General features: G+C 49.3%; 1 protein-coding gene across 10 annotated transcripts in view; it reads left to right on the forward strand.

Annotated features, from left to right (window-relative positions):
• NFASC (neurofascin) overlaps nucleotides 1-13,722 on the forward strand; it is a 120,245-nt gene that overhangs the window by 49,097 nt on the left and 57,426 nt on the right. For 8 of the 10 annotated variants that reach the window (XM_029573854.1, XM_029573848.1, XM_029573846.1 and 5 more), the window contains 5 exons: nucleotides 3,024-3,074; nucleotides 5,169-5,280; nucleotides 5,587-5,771; nucleotides 6,886-7,017; nucleotides 13,235-13,378. In XM_029573854.1, the coding sequence (XP_029429714.1) occupies nucleotides 3,024-3,074; nucleotides 5,169-5,280; nucleotides 5,587-5,771; nucleotides 6,886-7,017; nucleotides 13,235-13,378 (624 nt within the window). The remainder of the gene's footprint in view (nucleotides 1-3,023; nucleotides 3,075-5,168; nucleotides 5,281-5,586; nucleotides 5,772-6,885; nucleotides 7,018-13,234; nucleotides 13,379-13,722) is intronic. The other 2 variants (XM_029573852.1, XM_029573853.1) reach the window with 1 other exon arrangement.

Raw genomic sequence — 13,722 nt, forward strand, 5'->3', positions numbered from 1 at the left:
CCCCACTAAAATGGATCCTTCTCCTAGCACCAACATAATCAGATGTGCCAGGGTTTCAGCTTTCCTCAGGCCTCACATTATACCATCTGTCTGTGCTGGTCCCAAAAGGAGAATTCTGTTCTGTCCAGGACCGGTACCAGAACTCTGCTGTGCCCTGCGTAACTCTTGCATCAAGGAAAGTTGTGTGTGGCTAGTGCTGGCCGTGGTCGGTCTGTGGTGATATCTGGGTCTCATCGGTTGTGCTGTTCCACCCCCTCACGAGCACATTACGTGGAACAACTTGGCTGTCACCCTTTACTCCTCCTCCTCCTCCACTGACCGATAAATGTCCATTATTGGGGTTAAATCCTCTCCCTATTCTGTAAAGTTCTCATAATGTGAGAGGCTGCCCCATGGTCTTCCCTTGGGCAGTGGGACATTTCTTTGTACATGGCAGCAGACTGTGAAGTGCTTGGTGAGGAGGTTATGCTAAATAAGACCAAGTCCGTTGCTTGTGCAGTTAGAAAATTGTCTCATTTCACAAATTCTTAGAAAACACATAAAATGCATCCCTAGCAGAACGTAGATTAAAGGCTGGCATAGACCAGAACAGTTCCTAGCAGAACTGATTTAGGGCTGGAGTAGACTATAGCTCTTCCTAGCATAACTGAGATTTAAGGGCAAGACTAGACCAGAGCAGTTCCTAGCAGAGATGAGATTAAGGGCTGGAGTAGAGCAGAGCAGTTCCTAGCAGAATTGATTAAGGGCTGGAGTAGACCAGAGCTGAGATTAAGGGCAAGAGTAGACCAGAGACATTCCTAGCAGAGCTAAGATTAAGGGCTGGCATAGACCAGAACAGTTCCTAGCAGAACTGATTTAGGGCTGGAGTAGACTATAGCTCTTCCTAGCATAACTGAGATTTAAGGGCAAGAGTAGACCAGAGCTGTTCCTAGCAGAGCTAAGGGCTGGAGTAGACCAGAGTCATTCCTAGCAGAGATGAGATTAAGGGCTGGAGTAGACCAGAACTGAGATTAAGGGCTGGAGTGGAGGGTGGAAGGAGTCTGAGGTGTAGACAGAGAAAGGAGATACTCCAAGACCCTCTATGAGGACCCTGTAAAATTCACTGTTATCTCTGTTAGGTGCAGCTTTGCCATTCTGTTACTCTGATGTGATTTGTGTGTTGTGCAGTAACCTCCCAGAGTCCCTAGAACCAGGAGATTAAAGGCAGGGAAGGAAGTGACTCAGAAGCTGTGCGCAGGAGTATATATGGGGCTTGAAGTGGTAACTAAATGCATAGCCCCTCCATTGAGGTTTTGGTGATGACTCACAGATTACCCTGCTGTAGTTGGATCTGGCAGCAAATCCTTTAGACAGACTTTCCTTCCTAGAGGTGGCTGCGTGCAGGGACCTTTGTTATAACTGGTGGCACTGAATATGCTGGTGTTTAAACCTCAGGCTGTATCATCAGCTGTTTGGTGATGGTCCGCAGGCGAGAGGGCATCCATCAGGCTCTCCGGATCCCACAGGAGGTGGCACTGCACCTGCTAAGGCTTTAACCAATGACAGCCCTGCATTAACAGAGCTTGATGACGTCACCCCCTGCCCAAACATTACCTCGGTTCAGGTCACGATGTCAGAGGAGGTGCAGAGCTCCCACATCCAGATCAGGCAGCGACATGGGAATAAGAGTAAGATGCTATAGTTACAATAGGTAGACAATTATTGCTTAAAATGTATCCCATCTAACAACCTAAAAGCAAAAGAATTTATTAAATGTGTCAGAATGTAACGCCTTCCCTACTGAGACGTTTGTGCGAGTAGCCACTCGCTAAACATTTAAGAATTCTGTGCAGGTCGAAAATCAAACGATAAATAGTGTGCAGAGAGGAATTGTCCTTGAGCAAAGCTCCCATAATGAAGGCAGACTTGAATTGGGTTGAACCACTTTGTCTGAGGCTCTGATACTAAGGCCCAATACCTCTTAATGCCCTGAATGTCAGGCTTGGAAGCCAGGGCTTAGCTCTTTCCCTAAAGGATTCTCCAGAACTGCCCAGGCCACTGCACTTTGAGCCACTTGTGATTTGTGGATAGAAAAAGGCAATGCAGAAATTGAGCTCCCTTAGAAGCAAAGCGTGCATTGCCATCTCATAATAACCGGGGTCCAAGCAGCTGTAGTGATGTGAGGATCCGCCTAGAGCTGATGCTAGGCGGACTTGAAACAGTTTGAAGAGCCCAGATGTGCAGTGCTGCATGCACTGAGCAGTGTCACTGCGGGGCTGGGGATAATGAGATTGTACAAACACTGCAGCCAGCACTGTGAGGCGCACCGTGGCAGATTTGGGCTGCCTTCACTTGCCTCCCTGTGTGTGATGTTCTGAATTATGCCTGCTCTGTGCACAGCAATACTTGTTAGCTCTGCAAATGAGGAAAGATACTCAAGGCATGCTCCAGTATAAGTGGGAATCCCGCTTCACAAGTCAATAAAAGCAAGCAGGGAGCTCTCTCGGGTGCTGCTTGCTGATGCCCGGCCCTGGGGATGTCTCGAGTGACAGCCACAGGTCGCCACATCCGCTTCCCTGGCAGATCCCTACCAGCCTGCAAACATTGTTTCTATACTTTTGTTCTCATTTTGTAAGACTTGAGCATTGGTTTGAATATTTTTGGCCCTTTCATGCGCTGCTGCTCCTCTTCCCACTCGCAGAGACCTGAAACAGGACCCAGATATCCAGCTCAGGAAACCCTCCTAACATGGATGTTCAGGGGGAGGGTCTGCTCTCTGTCCCCCAGCTTTCCATTCCTCCTCCTCCTCCATCCCTCAGACTCTCTCTCCCTCTCCTCCTCTTTCCTTCTGCCTCTCCCTCCCGTGACAAGTCTCGCACTCCCTGCCTAGAGCCTGCCCCTTTCATGCTGAGAATGAGGAAGGGGCTGCGAGCCCCCTGGCCCAGCCCGGCTGTGCTTGGGAGAGTCTGGGTACTGTTGCTGTTCTTGAGGTCTCAGCTGGCTTTGTCCTTGCTTTGCTGCTCACCTTCTTTTGTTTATTACAGAGAACCCCCGTAACGAGTCTTCCTTTCTGAACCACACTGACATATACAGTGGTGAGTCAACTGTGGCGTGCGCAGCTCTTCCTGCCCTAACACCACTCACTCTTGTGCTAACCACCACCGCTGAGCATGGCAGCTGCAGGGAGCTGTAATGCAGGACACAGCAGCTGCACCACCCTGGCTCCTCCGGGACACGGAGGTCCTCGGAGCACTTCCAGGCTGATGCGCGTCTTCCAATGAACCAGGAGGGAGATGCATGAGTTCTGCCATCTCTGATAGCCTCTTCCCTCTCTCCTCCTGAAAAGATTGGAGAGGCCATGGCTCCTCTAATCTCTCGCCCCAAGATCTCCACCATTTTCAGTACCAAATACAGGCGCCACCTGAGGTTGTCGTCCTTGGTGTGCATCCCTGCCTTCTTTTACTGTGTTAGGTTACAGAAATCCTGAGGCCCTTCTTCTGATTGCAGTCTCTTCTAGCATAAGAAACAGAATATAAACATCACTTTATTATGCCCATGTTAGAAATATTCTGTAGTGTATACTTCAGTGTAAATGCCTGAAGCAAAACTCTTTTCTGTCCTTCCTTGTACAGTCTGCCTGTTCCTCATCTGTGCGAGGCGACGTTGTAAGGGACATAAGAGGTAGGCCACGAGTGAGGCAGTCCCTTGTGCTCTAGAACAGACTGATCGGGCGCTCCCCACCTAAGAGACCCAGCCGGGCTATGCCCTGGGTGGCTTATAGGGTTCTTTAGGTCAGACCGTGACACCCCAGGCCCTCACAGCCAGCAAGAGACGAAGACCACCTTGAGAAAAATAATAGACGAAGACCTATTGCTGATCCTGGGAGTGAGTAACAGGAATCAGATCTTCTTTATGGGATCTGGCAAGTACTTGTGAGCCAGACTGGCCACTGTCAGAGACGGGATGTGGGGCTGGATGGACCAGCATGGCGGCTCTTATGCCTTTTGACCTGTGCAAAACGTAACTTTTTACCAACCCTGCAGATGACTTAAATCTCAGTGTAGGCCCAGTGCTCCTGCTGATTTGAGAAAACATCTCTATAGTGTAATGCATTCTAGCTAATGGTGGTGAATTTTGGTAATTCTGCCTCAGGTGCAAACTTAAGGCCTGATTTACTAAGGCTTTTCATCCATTCTGTGTCTGTGGGGAAAATGCTCAGTAAATGAGGACCTAAGATTGTGAGCCCTCGGGGATTCAGGGAACGGTACCCAAATGTAATCCGCTTTGAAGTGTCTGAGAGGCAGAATCTGAATCAAATCAATAAATAGAAGTGTGAGTGCAGCGCACGTCCCTGTCCCTGCCCAGCAGCCGCGGCACGGAGAACTGGAAGGAGGACATGAGTACGACCAGGGCCTTTTCTCCCCTTCACATCGGGATGGGACGTTGATCCTGGGGCTGGATAAATTGATTTAGCTCTGCTGCTCCCATCAGTTCAATGTTCCTTGACGCTGTGGGACTGGCACTCAGACAGAGGAGTTTGCTGACATTGGCCATGGATTTGCAGCTAGGGCTCTGGACGTTTGGCAGAGGTAACGTATTTCAAGCACCGAGGGAAGGAAGAATGAATGATCTCTGCAGGGTTCAGCCTCCAAACCTCGCGGGGGAGGGAGAAGGAAAGCTAGAAATTCACAGGTGAGCAGAAAGGGAAAAGGTGATGTCCAGGTGGAACGAGGCTACACTTATGTAACTGATCTTTCTACCCCTCATGCTTTGCTCTCTTATAAAACCGAGTTCTGTGTTGGCTTTTTAACAAAGTACTGAACTAACACTTGTACTAGCACTGCCTGCTCTCCGGGCTCCTCTCTCCTCTCTCGCTAATGCTGCTGATGGTCAGCACGGTGCCGCGGAAGCACGAGCACTATAAGCAGCACGTCCCCTCACAGTAATAAAGCCACCATCGCATTTTCCTTCCCTTTCTGGGTTCCTTTTCAGCGAGGAACCTGCCCGCGGTGCAGGCTGCTGCAGGTGTGCAGCGTTTCCTGGCAGGTCACCTGCTGGGGACACATTGCAGGCATTGATATCGGCAAAGCCCATCTCCCACGGTCTTTGGGTATTTCTGTGTGCGCTGCTGGTGCTCATCGCTGGAGAAGGAAACTTACAAGCATCTTTCTCTCCTCTTCCATTTTCAGCCCAGGGGATTACAGAGAAGATCCCCAGCTTCATGGTCCCCACTGGGACTTCCAGCAGTAAGATGGTGCTGCGAGGAGAGGACCTGCTGATGGAGTGCATCGCCTCTGGAGTGTATGTATCACGGGTTTCTCTCTCTTCCTTTTGCTCCTGAGCTGATAAATGTCTTCCTCTGTTGGTGCGGCTTTCTGCAATAGTCTGAGTATCCAGGATCCTACGTTAAAGTGCTGGGTTGCTCACATCCTCCATTGAGGACCGGAAGGAGTGTAGAAAGCCTGATGGGGGAGGGGTCCAGGTCTGCGAGGGCCTGGAGGTGATAGCCCAGCCTTCCACAGGACGGAGGTCCAGGGCCTCTGGCCTCAGTTTATTCAGTGTGGAGCACTTTGTCCTCTGAATGTCCTCTTCACCTCTTGTCCTCAGGCCAGCACCAGACATCATGTGGTTCAAAAAAGGAGGAGACCTCCCATCTGGCAAGGTCAAGTTTGAAAACTTCAATAAAACCCTTCGCATCACGAGCGTGTCGGAGGAAGATTTGGGGGAGTACTTCTGCCTGGCATCCAACAAGATGGGGAGCATCCGCCACACCATCTCCGTGCGCGTGAAGGGTAGGACTGGAGGGTGGTAGTAAATGGATTTATTGATGCATTTCCGGAGCCTCCCAGCATAAAACACATCGATGTTCAAGTTGCTGGGGCGGCTTTACCATGACCTTGCTAGAAAAAGCTGCTGGGAGGTATCGGAGAATTTTCTTTGCCACTGAAACCTCTTTGTTTGCTGTGAAATGACACAAAATCTGAGAATACTTTGCTGACATTTGTCTCACAGTTTCTTTAGAGTGGGGGGAGGGAATGGTTCTGTCGTTGAGTATAAAGTATTTACTGTTTCATGTTCTTTTTCCAGAAAAATCAGCTAACGTATCAAGGTCCATATTCAGCTGCAGTCCGGATAGCAAAGTTACCCAGATAAACGTATCCGTCAGCCGCACTATTGAATAAACCCTGCTATCTTAGTCTGCTAACTTTAGGACAGCTCTTTGGCTGGTCAAGTCATCCGGCTATCTCTGATATTCAGTTAAGCCACTTAACTTGGCCGGTATCTCACCTCCTCCCAGTTACGTCCCAGAATCCCCCTAATTATTACCCAGCTAGATTCTAGCCCCCTAATTATTACTCAGCTAGATTCTAGCCCCCTAATTATTACTCAGCTAGATTCTAGCCCCCTAATTATTACCCAGCTAGAATTTAGCTGGATAAGTGCCCAGATACTCATTTAGCTGGCTAACTTCTGAATATGAACCTTATCATTTTTAATGCGTGCATGTTTTGTACGTATTCAATTTATATCCTGGCAAAACCCTTTGCTGACCTCCCCGTAAAATATAAGGTTTCCCCTTAGCTCATGAAACCTTGACAGTGACTCCGTAAGTTGACCTGAGAGCTCTCAAGGTCCTGGGGATAATTCTATCCAGTCCTTGTTTTATTGTTTGCATCCAGAAGCTTCCCAGAAGAAAAGAGAAATGCAGCCCATGGGAATCAAAAAATTAAAGAAGGGTCTGAGATTTTCAAATAGATAAATATGGAGTCGAGTCTCACCTTGCAGGTCAGCTTGGCATCAGATGTGGTTGGGACCACCAGGGCCGGAGACCATGAACACACAAGTCAGGCGTCTACTTTTAGCTTGGAAATTCTCATCTTTGTGCATTCTTGTGTCTTACTGAAGCTGCCCCTTACTGGCTGGATGAACCCAAGAACCTGGTGTTGGCGCCAGGTGAAAATGGGAGACTAGTATGCCGAGCCAACGGTAACCCCAAGCCGGCGATCCAGTGGTTGGTGAACGGAGATCCCATAGAAAGTAAGAGAGACCGTCCTACTCTGCAAGCATTTGGGGATGACGAGGGGAACGATGGAGAGAGTTCACAGCGACAAAGAATGAGTTGCAAATATTTTATTTCAATACTTAGAAGAGGTTTTAATATGTTCCCAAAGGAGGGGCCTAGGGTTTGGGGTGGGAAGGGGCTTAGGTTTTGAGTGTCGGTAATGACACGTCCGAGTCTCTGAGGGCTAGCTGAAGTCACTGCAGAGTGGCCCATATCTCAGGCTTAGCACCATACAAACCAGGGGTGGCCAGTTCTGCTCCTTGAGTGCCACGAACAGGCCAGGTTTTCAGGAGAGCCACCATGAATATGCATGAGAGAGGTTTGCCTGCTACCTCATGCATATTCATGGTGAGTAGGCTGCTTGTGGTTCTTGAGGTGCGGAGTTGGCCATCCCTGATATGAACCATTGCCCATGACCTTTGTCGCTCTGTCCTTTGCCGTGGGCCAGAGCCTGGGAGGCGAGGGTCCATCCCTCAGGAATCGGAGCCATTGCAGTTCTGAAGCAGTCGCACTGCTCCCTCCTTCCCCGCTGCTTGAGCCCACTTGAGCCTGCTGAAGGCAGGGCGACTCCCGGGTGTGGTGCGGTTATTAGGCTGAGGCAACTGTCCCAGCTCATTTTGATGATGCACTCGCAGCGGTGAGAAACCACAGCGGTGCGGTTTTAATAATGTGCCCATGGGCTCCCCCTTGACAGGAGGATGAGGCAAAGTCAGGCAGTGAACGAAAAGGGGAGGAGCTGGGGAGTGAGTGAGTGACGACTTCCCATTCCCCTTCAGTCAGCTCAGCTCACCCCCCCCCCCCCCCCGTGAATGAAAAGGGAAGAGATGGGGAGGGTTGAATGAGTAAGGAAGAGAAGAGGATGGGGGAGGTATGAGCGAGGAGAGGGAAGGGAGGAGAGCAGGAGGGGGTGGGAGGAGTGAGTGACGACTTCCCATTCCCCTTCAGTCAGCTCAGCTCACCCCCCCCCCCCCCGTGAATGAAAAGGGAAGAGATGGGGAGGGTTGAATGAGTAAGGAAGAGAAGAGGATGGGGGAGGTGTGAGCGAGGAGAGGGAAGGGAGAGCAGGAGGGGATGGGAGGGGAGGAGTGAGTGAGTGAGAGGTGTGGGTGGGTGGGGGAGTGTGTGTGTGTGTGTGTGTGTAGGGGTGGGTGTGTGTGGGTGTGGGTGTGTGTGTGTAGGGGTGTGTGTGTGTGTGTAGGGGGGTGTGTGTGTGTGGGAGTGGGTGTGTGTAGGGGTGTGTGTGTGTGTGGGAGTGGGTGTGTGTGTGTGTGTGTGTGTGTGTGTAAAAAACCATAGCCTGGCAATTTGGCGCCTATGGTCAAGTGAAAAACTGCGCCCTTGCCCATTACAGAAGACGTGGGAGGCTGTTCAGTGTAGGGTATTAGGTGCCCTAGGAAAGCCTTGCGCCCCCCACCCCATCACACCCTCCTCACACACAATTAAACATTAGGCATTTATAATCACAGATGTTACATGAAAAAACATTCAAAGCACAGTCTTCTGAGGTAAAAATATCACAAAATGGGGCCGACGCAAAATAGCTTAGTGCACTGTTTAACCCTTGGTTGGACGTGCGTCCACAGCCCCTTATACTATAAGGGGTTACTGCGTCCAACCCATGGCGAAATTAATCAGGGTCCATTTTCCTAACCCGCTGACAGCCAACGTCTCTGGGGCATCTGCTGCCAAGGAGGCACTAAGAGCGCGCAATTCTCCCTAGCGCCTCCTTGGCAGCGCGACCCCTCATTTAAATATTGTATCACGCCCCAGGAGAGGTGGTGGGCGCGTGTTAGGAAAGCGGGCGCTCAACATTGAGCATCCGTTTTGTGCGCTCAAATATTGCATCAGTCCCAATAGGGGGTTTATTACTATTTTAGGCCTGGCACACTAATGGAATATCTTACTTCAATCTCACATTCAAACACAGTTTCCTAGCATATAGACAGATGGACTCAGGACCAGTGGTTTATGCTCCCCTGCCAGCAGATGGAGACAGAGCAAGCTGACGTCACAGTATACAGAACCCTGCAGTGACCCCGGCCTGCCAGTATTCTCCGTCTCCAGCAGATGGTGGACTTGCATCTCCCTATGGGGATTGCTTTGAGCTTTTTGAAAGGAGAAATTTGAAATTCTAAATTCAGGAAAATAAAGCCCCTCTCTCCTGCGATGATACCTAAAGGTCCCTCCCCCAGTTGAGATATTGCTGAGGTGATTTCCATGGCACGTCTTGTTTCACCACAGGTTTCCCTGACAGGGACCCAGATGGCACAGACGATGAGGTGGATCCTAGTTCCTTGGAAGAGGGGGAAATTGCTCCTGGTTTAGAGCCATATCAGATCATGTAAAGGTTTTTTCATAAAGAAGAGTTGCCAGCACTGATTTCCCAGACCTGGGGTGGAAACTAGATCAGAGCAGAAGAAGAATCCCATTTTGGTTTCCTTGCACAAAGCTGATTGATCTTGAATGGGAATCCCCAAAAGTGAGTTTTAAAGGGGGCCGGGCATTGGAGGGTTTTTACCCTCTGGATCCAGCTGCGAGAGAGCATTTGCGTTTTCCCAAGGTGGGTGCGCTGGTTTGCGCCATTTCTAAGTGATTGACTATTCCCATGGAGGGAAGAGTGGCCTTGAAGGATGTGCATGATAGACGGATTGAGTCTATCCTTAAGCAGACCTTTCATGCAGTGGCAATGAACTTACAGATTGCCTCCTGTTGCACTCTTATGGTCCATTCCTGTCTGCTTCTCTCTCAAGAGGTGGATGATTCTGGGGTCAATCCCAGAGCAGTTATAGAACCCGCTGCTGCTTTTTTAGCAGATGCGAGCTGTGATTTGGTCTGAACTTTGGCCAGAGGAGTGGCTTCAGTGGTGCTGGCCAGACGTCAGCTATGATTACGGAATTGGTCAGCTAACGCCATGTCCAAGCTAATCTTACGAAGATACCATTTAAAGGCTTTCTCTTGTTTGGGAGCGAGTTGGAAAAGTTGGCTAGTAAGTGGGGCGAGTCTCCACTTCCCCGATTGCCAGAGGATGATAAGAAGCAGGTGCAGCACCCCTTTTCTCTGAGGGGTCATATCAGGGGTTCCCAGGGATTTTGTCCTTGCAGGAACCCCTCATTTCAAAGATCTCGCTTGGCCTTTTGGTAGGTCTCATTCCTTTCACCCCCGGCAGTCCAAGAGAGGAACAGGTTCCGGTGCAGGCCCTTCCCATGCTTCCCAATGAAGGTTTGCCAACCCACATTCGGGATGAGGAGATAGGGAGTTGCCTATTTCTCTTTTATGAGAGGTGGGTCGAGATCACACCTGGGTCACCATCTTCAGTTTCGGGTGCTGCCCTTTGATCTGGTCACCGCTCCCAGAATATTTTCCAAGGTTATGGTAGTCATGTCAGTGGCACTGCAAAAAGATGGAATCCGGGTGCAAGTTATTGGAAGGGAGTGGCTTGGTAACCAACAAAGTTATCTCCTTGCTACAAGAGCTTAGTTGGGTGGTAAACCTGACCAAGAGCAGTCTCCAACTTTCTCAATCATTGGAGTATCTGGGTGTTCAGTTTGACACGAGACTGGGCAAGGTTTTTCTGCCAGATGCATGGATCCAGAAATTGATGTCCCTGGTGCGCCAGTTGATAAACACAATATGCCCGATGGCGTAGAACTATCTTCAGGTGCTCGGTTTGATGGCAGCAACCCTGGAAATGGTGCCATGGGCAACGGCACAAATGTGTCCTCTTCAGTGCTCACTGCTGTCTCGTTGAAACCCGCAGTCTCAGGACTATTCGGTTCGCCTCCATTTGTTGATGGACATCTGTTCTTGCCTCCAGTGGTGGTTGCAGGAGGCTCATCTGAGAAAGGGTGTTACCTTGTCCACCCTGACTTGGTTGGTTCTCGCAACAGATGCAAGTCTCCTGGGTTGGGGATCTCACTGTCAATAATTGGCAGCACGGGGGCCATTGGACGGCTGAAGAGACACTCTGGAACATCAATCGCTTGGAAGCCTGGGTGGTCAGGTTGGCGTGCTTGCAGTTCAGCCACAGACTTACAGGGCCAAGCGGTCCGTGTGATGTCTGACAACGTGATGACAGTGGCCTACATCAATTACCAGGGAGGCATCAAAAGCCAGCAAGTGTTGCAGGAAATAGACCAACTTATGGAATGGGCGGAAGTTCATCTACAGATGATTTCAGCCTCCCACATCACAGGAAAGGGCAATGTACAAGCAGACTTTCTCAGTAGGTACAGTCTGGACCCCGGAGAGTGGGGGATGTCCACTGAAGCGTTTCAGCTCATAGTGGATCGCTGGGGCCTCTCCTGTCCCTTGACCTTCTGGCGACTTCTCGCAATGCAAAGGTGCCTCGCTTCTTCAGTTGCAGGAGAGAGCCATGGGCATCCCTGGGCATTGATGCTCTTGTTCAATCCTGGCCAGAAGATCTGCTTTATGCTTTTCCTCCGTGGCCCTTGGTGGGCAGGATCATTCGCAGGATCGAAGTCCACAGGGGGCTGGTACTCCTGGTGGCTCCAGATTGGCCAGGGCGTCCATGGTATGTAGATCTGCTGAGGCACTTCTCCTCCTCCTGCAGAGCAGTGTGGCTCTGCCAAAATAAACGGTGTGGAAAGTGCTGCCTTAGTAAGTGGAAAAGCAGCGTAGCCCTGCCTGAATCAGCAGCACTGCCACGCTGCTTTTCCACTTACTAAGGCTGCGCCAACCACACCATCGATTTCAACGGGGCCGCACTGCTTTCTCTTTTACTGAGGACCCGCTGGCTCTCCTTGGCACTCTACGGCGCTGTGTGTGTGTCTGACAGTGAAAACGTGAGTATATATGAGAGAGAGAGAGTTTGTGTGCAGCCCCCATCCCCCCACTAATCCATGACAATGTCAGGGTGACTGGAAATTAAACGTTTCCCGGTATGGAGAGTGGGGAATTTCTTTTATCCTTAAAGAGTTTTAATTATTGGGCTTTTAAAAACATATTTTATTGATTTTTTGGAACTTTAAAAAAAAAATGAATGTAAGTTTCATTAAATGTTCTATTTTTCAGCTGTTTTGAAATATACACTATTATTAGTATGATTTTATTATTATAATTGTTTTATATTTCTTAATTGTATTGTTTGATGATTTATTTATTTATTTAATAATTTTTATATACTGACTTTTCATGCGAGCATATCAAATTGGTTTACAGTAGGTAGCAATTAATCATTTAAAATTATTTGCATTTCCAAAGAAGAAAGAAGCAAATACATATGTTTCTGTTTTTCGATTGTAGCACTGCATACAGTCTGGCTTGTTGTGGGGTTTCCATTTCAGTTTGTGTTTGGGTGCTTTTATTTGTACGTTATGGTCTCTTTATATTGTATTTGGTGAGGGTCTGTCTGTGTCCTGCATGTGTGACTGAAATGAGGTATTCTGCTAACATGTAGTACAAGGATCTACGCTGCCCGGTTTGTTCTGCTTTACTTAGAGAAGGTGCATTGGTGTTTCAGGGCCTGGTATATTCTTTACAGTATTGCTTTTCATAGGTAGAGTTGTTACTGTTGAAGCGCTGGCAGTTAGTGCTGTTCTAGTATGGTAGATTTACTCTGTTGTAACTTGTAATTCCGTTTACTCCCAGCTTTCTGAGGGCCAAGCTTGCACCTAATGCACTTTATATGGGTCCCGTGTCTTTTTTTTGCTTTTATGAAAGCTTTTCTGATTGACACCACAACAGTGCCCGTAAATACAATTATGCATCTTGCACACAATGGTTTTGTCTCAGAAGACTGTACTTTGTCCTTGATCATGTAAAATCTGTTATTATAAATGCATAATTTTAATTGGGAATGGGGGGGGGGGCAGTGTGAAAGGCTGTAAGCTTTGCCTAGGGTCCCTAATACCCTTGCACTGACCCACCCCCACTTCCCTAGGGGGTAACTGCTGGGGAAGGATGGGAGGTGGGTGATAGGGTTTCTGGGAGTCCTGACCTGCATCCCCTCTTCCCCAGGGGGACTCCCCCGCCCCCCTTTTGCCTTCTTGCCGAGGTGACCTGTGCAGGCCTTGGAGGAAGGAAGCTCCATCTCTTTCCTTGCCCGAGGCAGCAGATTGCCTTGCGCTGCCCCTGGCTGGGGCAGGGAGGGGTAACTGTGGAAACAAAGTGCTGTTTTAGAAGGTAAGAAAGGGAGACCTGGAAGAAACCCATCTGCCTTTCCTTGTTTTGTAGCTGCCCCTGAGAATCCCAACCGCGAGGTGGCAGGCGATACTCTCATCTTCCGGGATACCCAGATTGGCAGCAGTGCGGTGTACCAGTGCAATGCCTCCAACGACCACGGCTACCTGCTGGCCAACGCCTTCGTCAGCGTCCTGGGTAAGGGCCTTCCCGCAGGAGCCATGCTTCTCTTCCAGGCGGGATTTCACTAGCTGTACTGTCTTTTTTTGTTGCTGCAATAAATGGTATCGCAGTCTCCGGTACAACAGATGAGCTTCTCAGAACTGAAGTCAGGAAAGTTGCTGGCAACCCCAGGGAGAAGTTTGCAAGTGCACAGTTTGTAGACAGAGAGAACACTGTGGGGGTAAATGTCAGACAGCTGCACCATGTACCTTATTTTCAAAGGAGAGCTAAGGCTGTATGATTACAGACTGTCTGTGGGGTTTGCTCTTGCAAAAAATAGCTGAAAACATAATGCATGGAGATGTGAAAATCAAATCTAT

This window comes from Rhinatrema bivittatum, chromosome 12, assembly GCF_901001135.1.
Source record: "Rhinatrema bivittatum chromosome 12, aRhiBiv1.1, whole genome shotgun sequence".
In the NCBI taxonomy this organism is placed as follows: Eukaryota; Metazoa; Chordata; class Amphibia; order Gymnophiona; family Rhinatrematidae; genus Rhinatrema; species Rhinatrema bivittatum.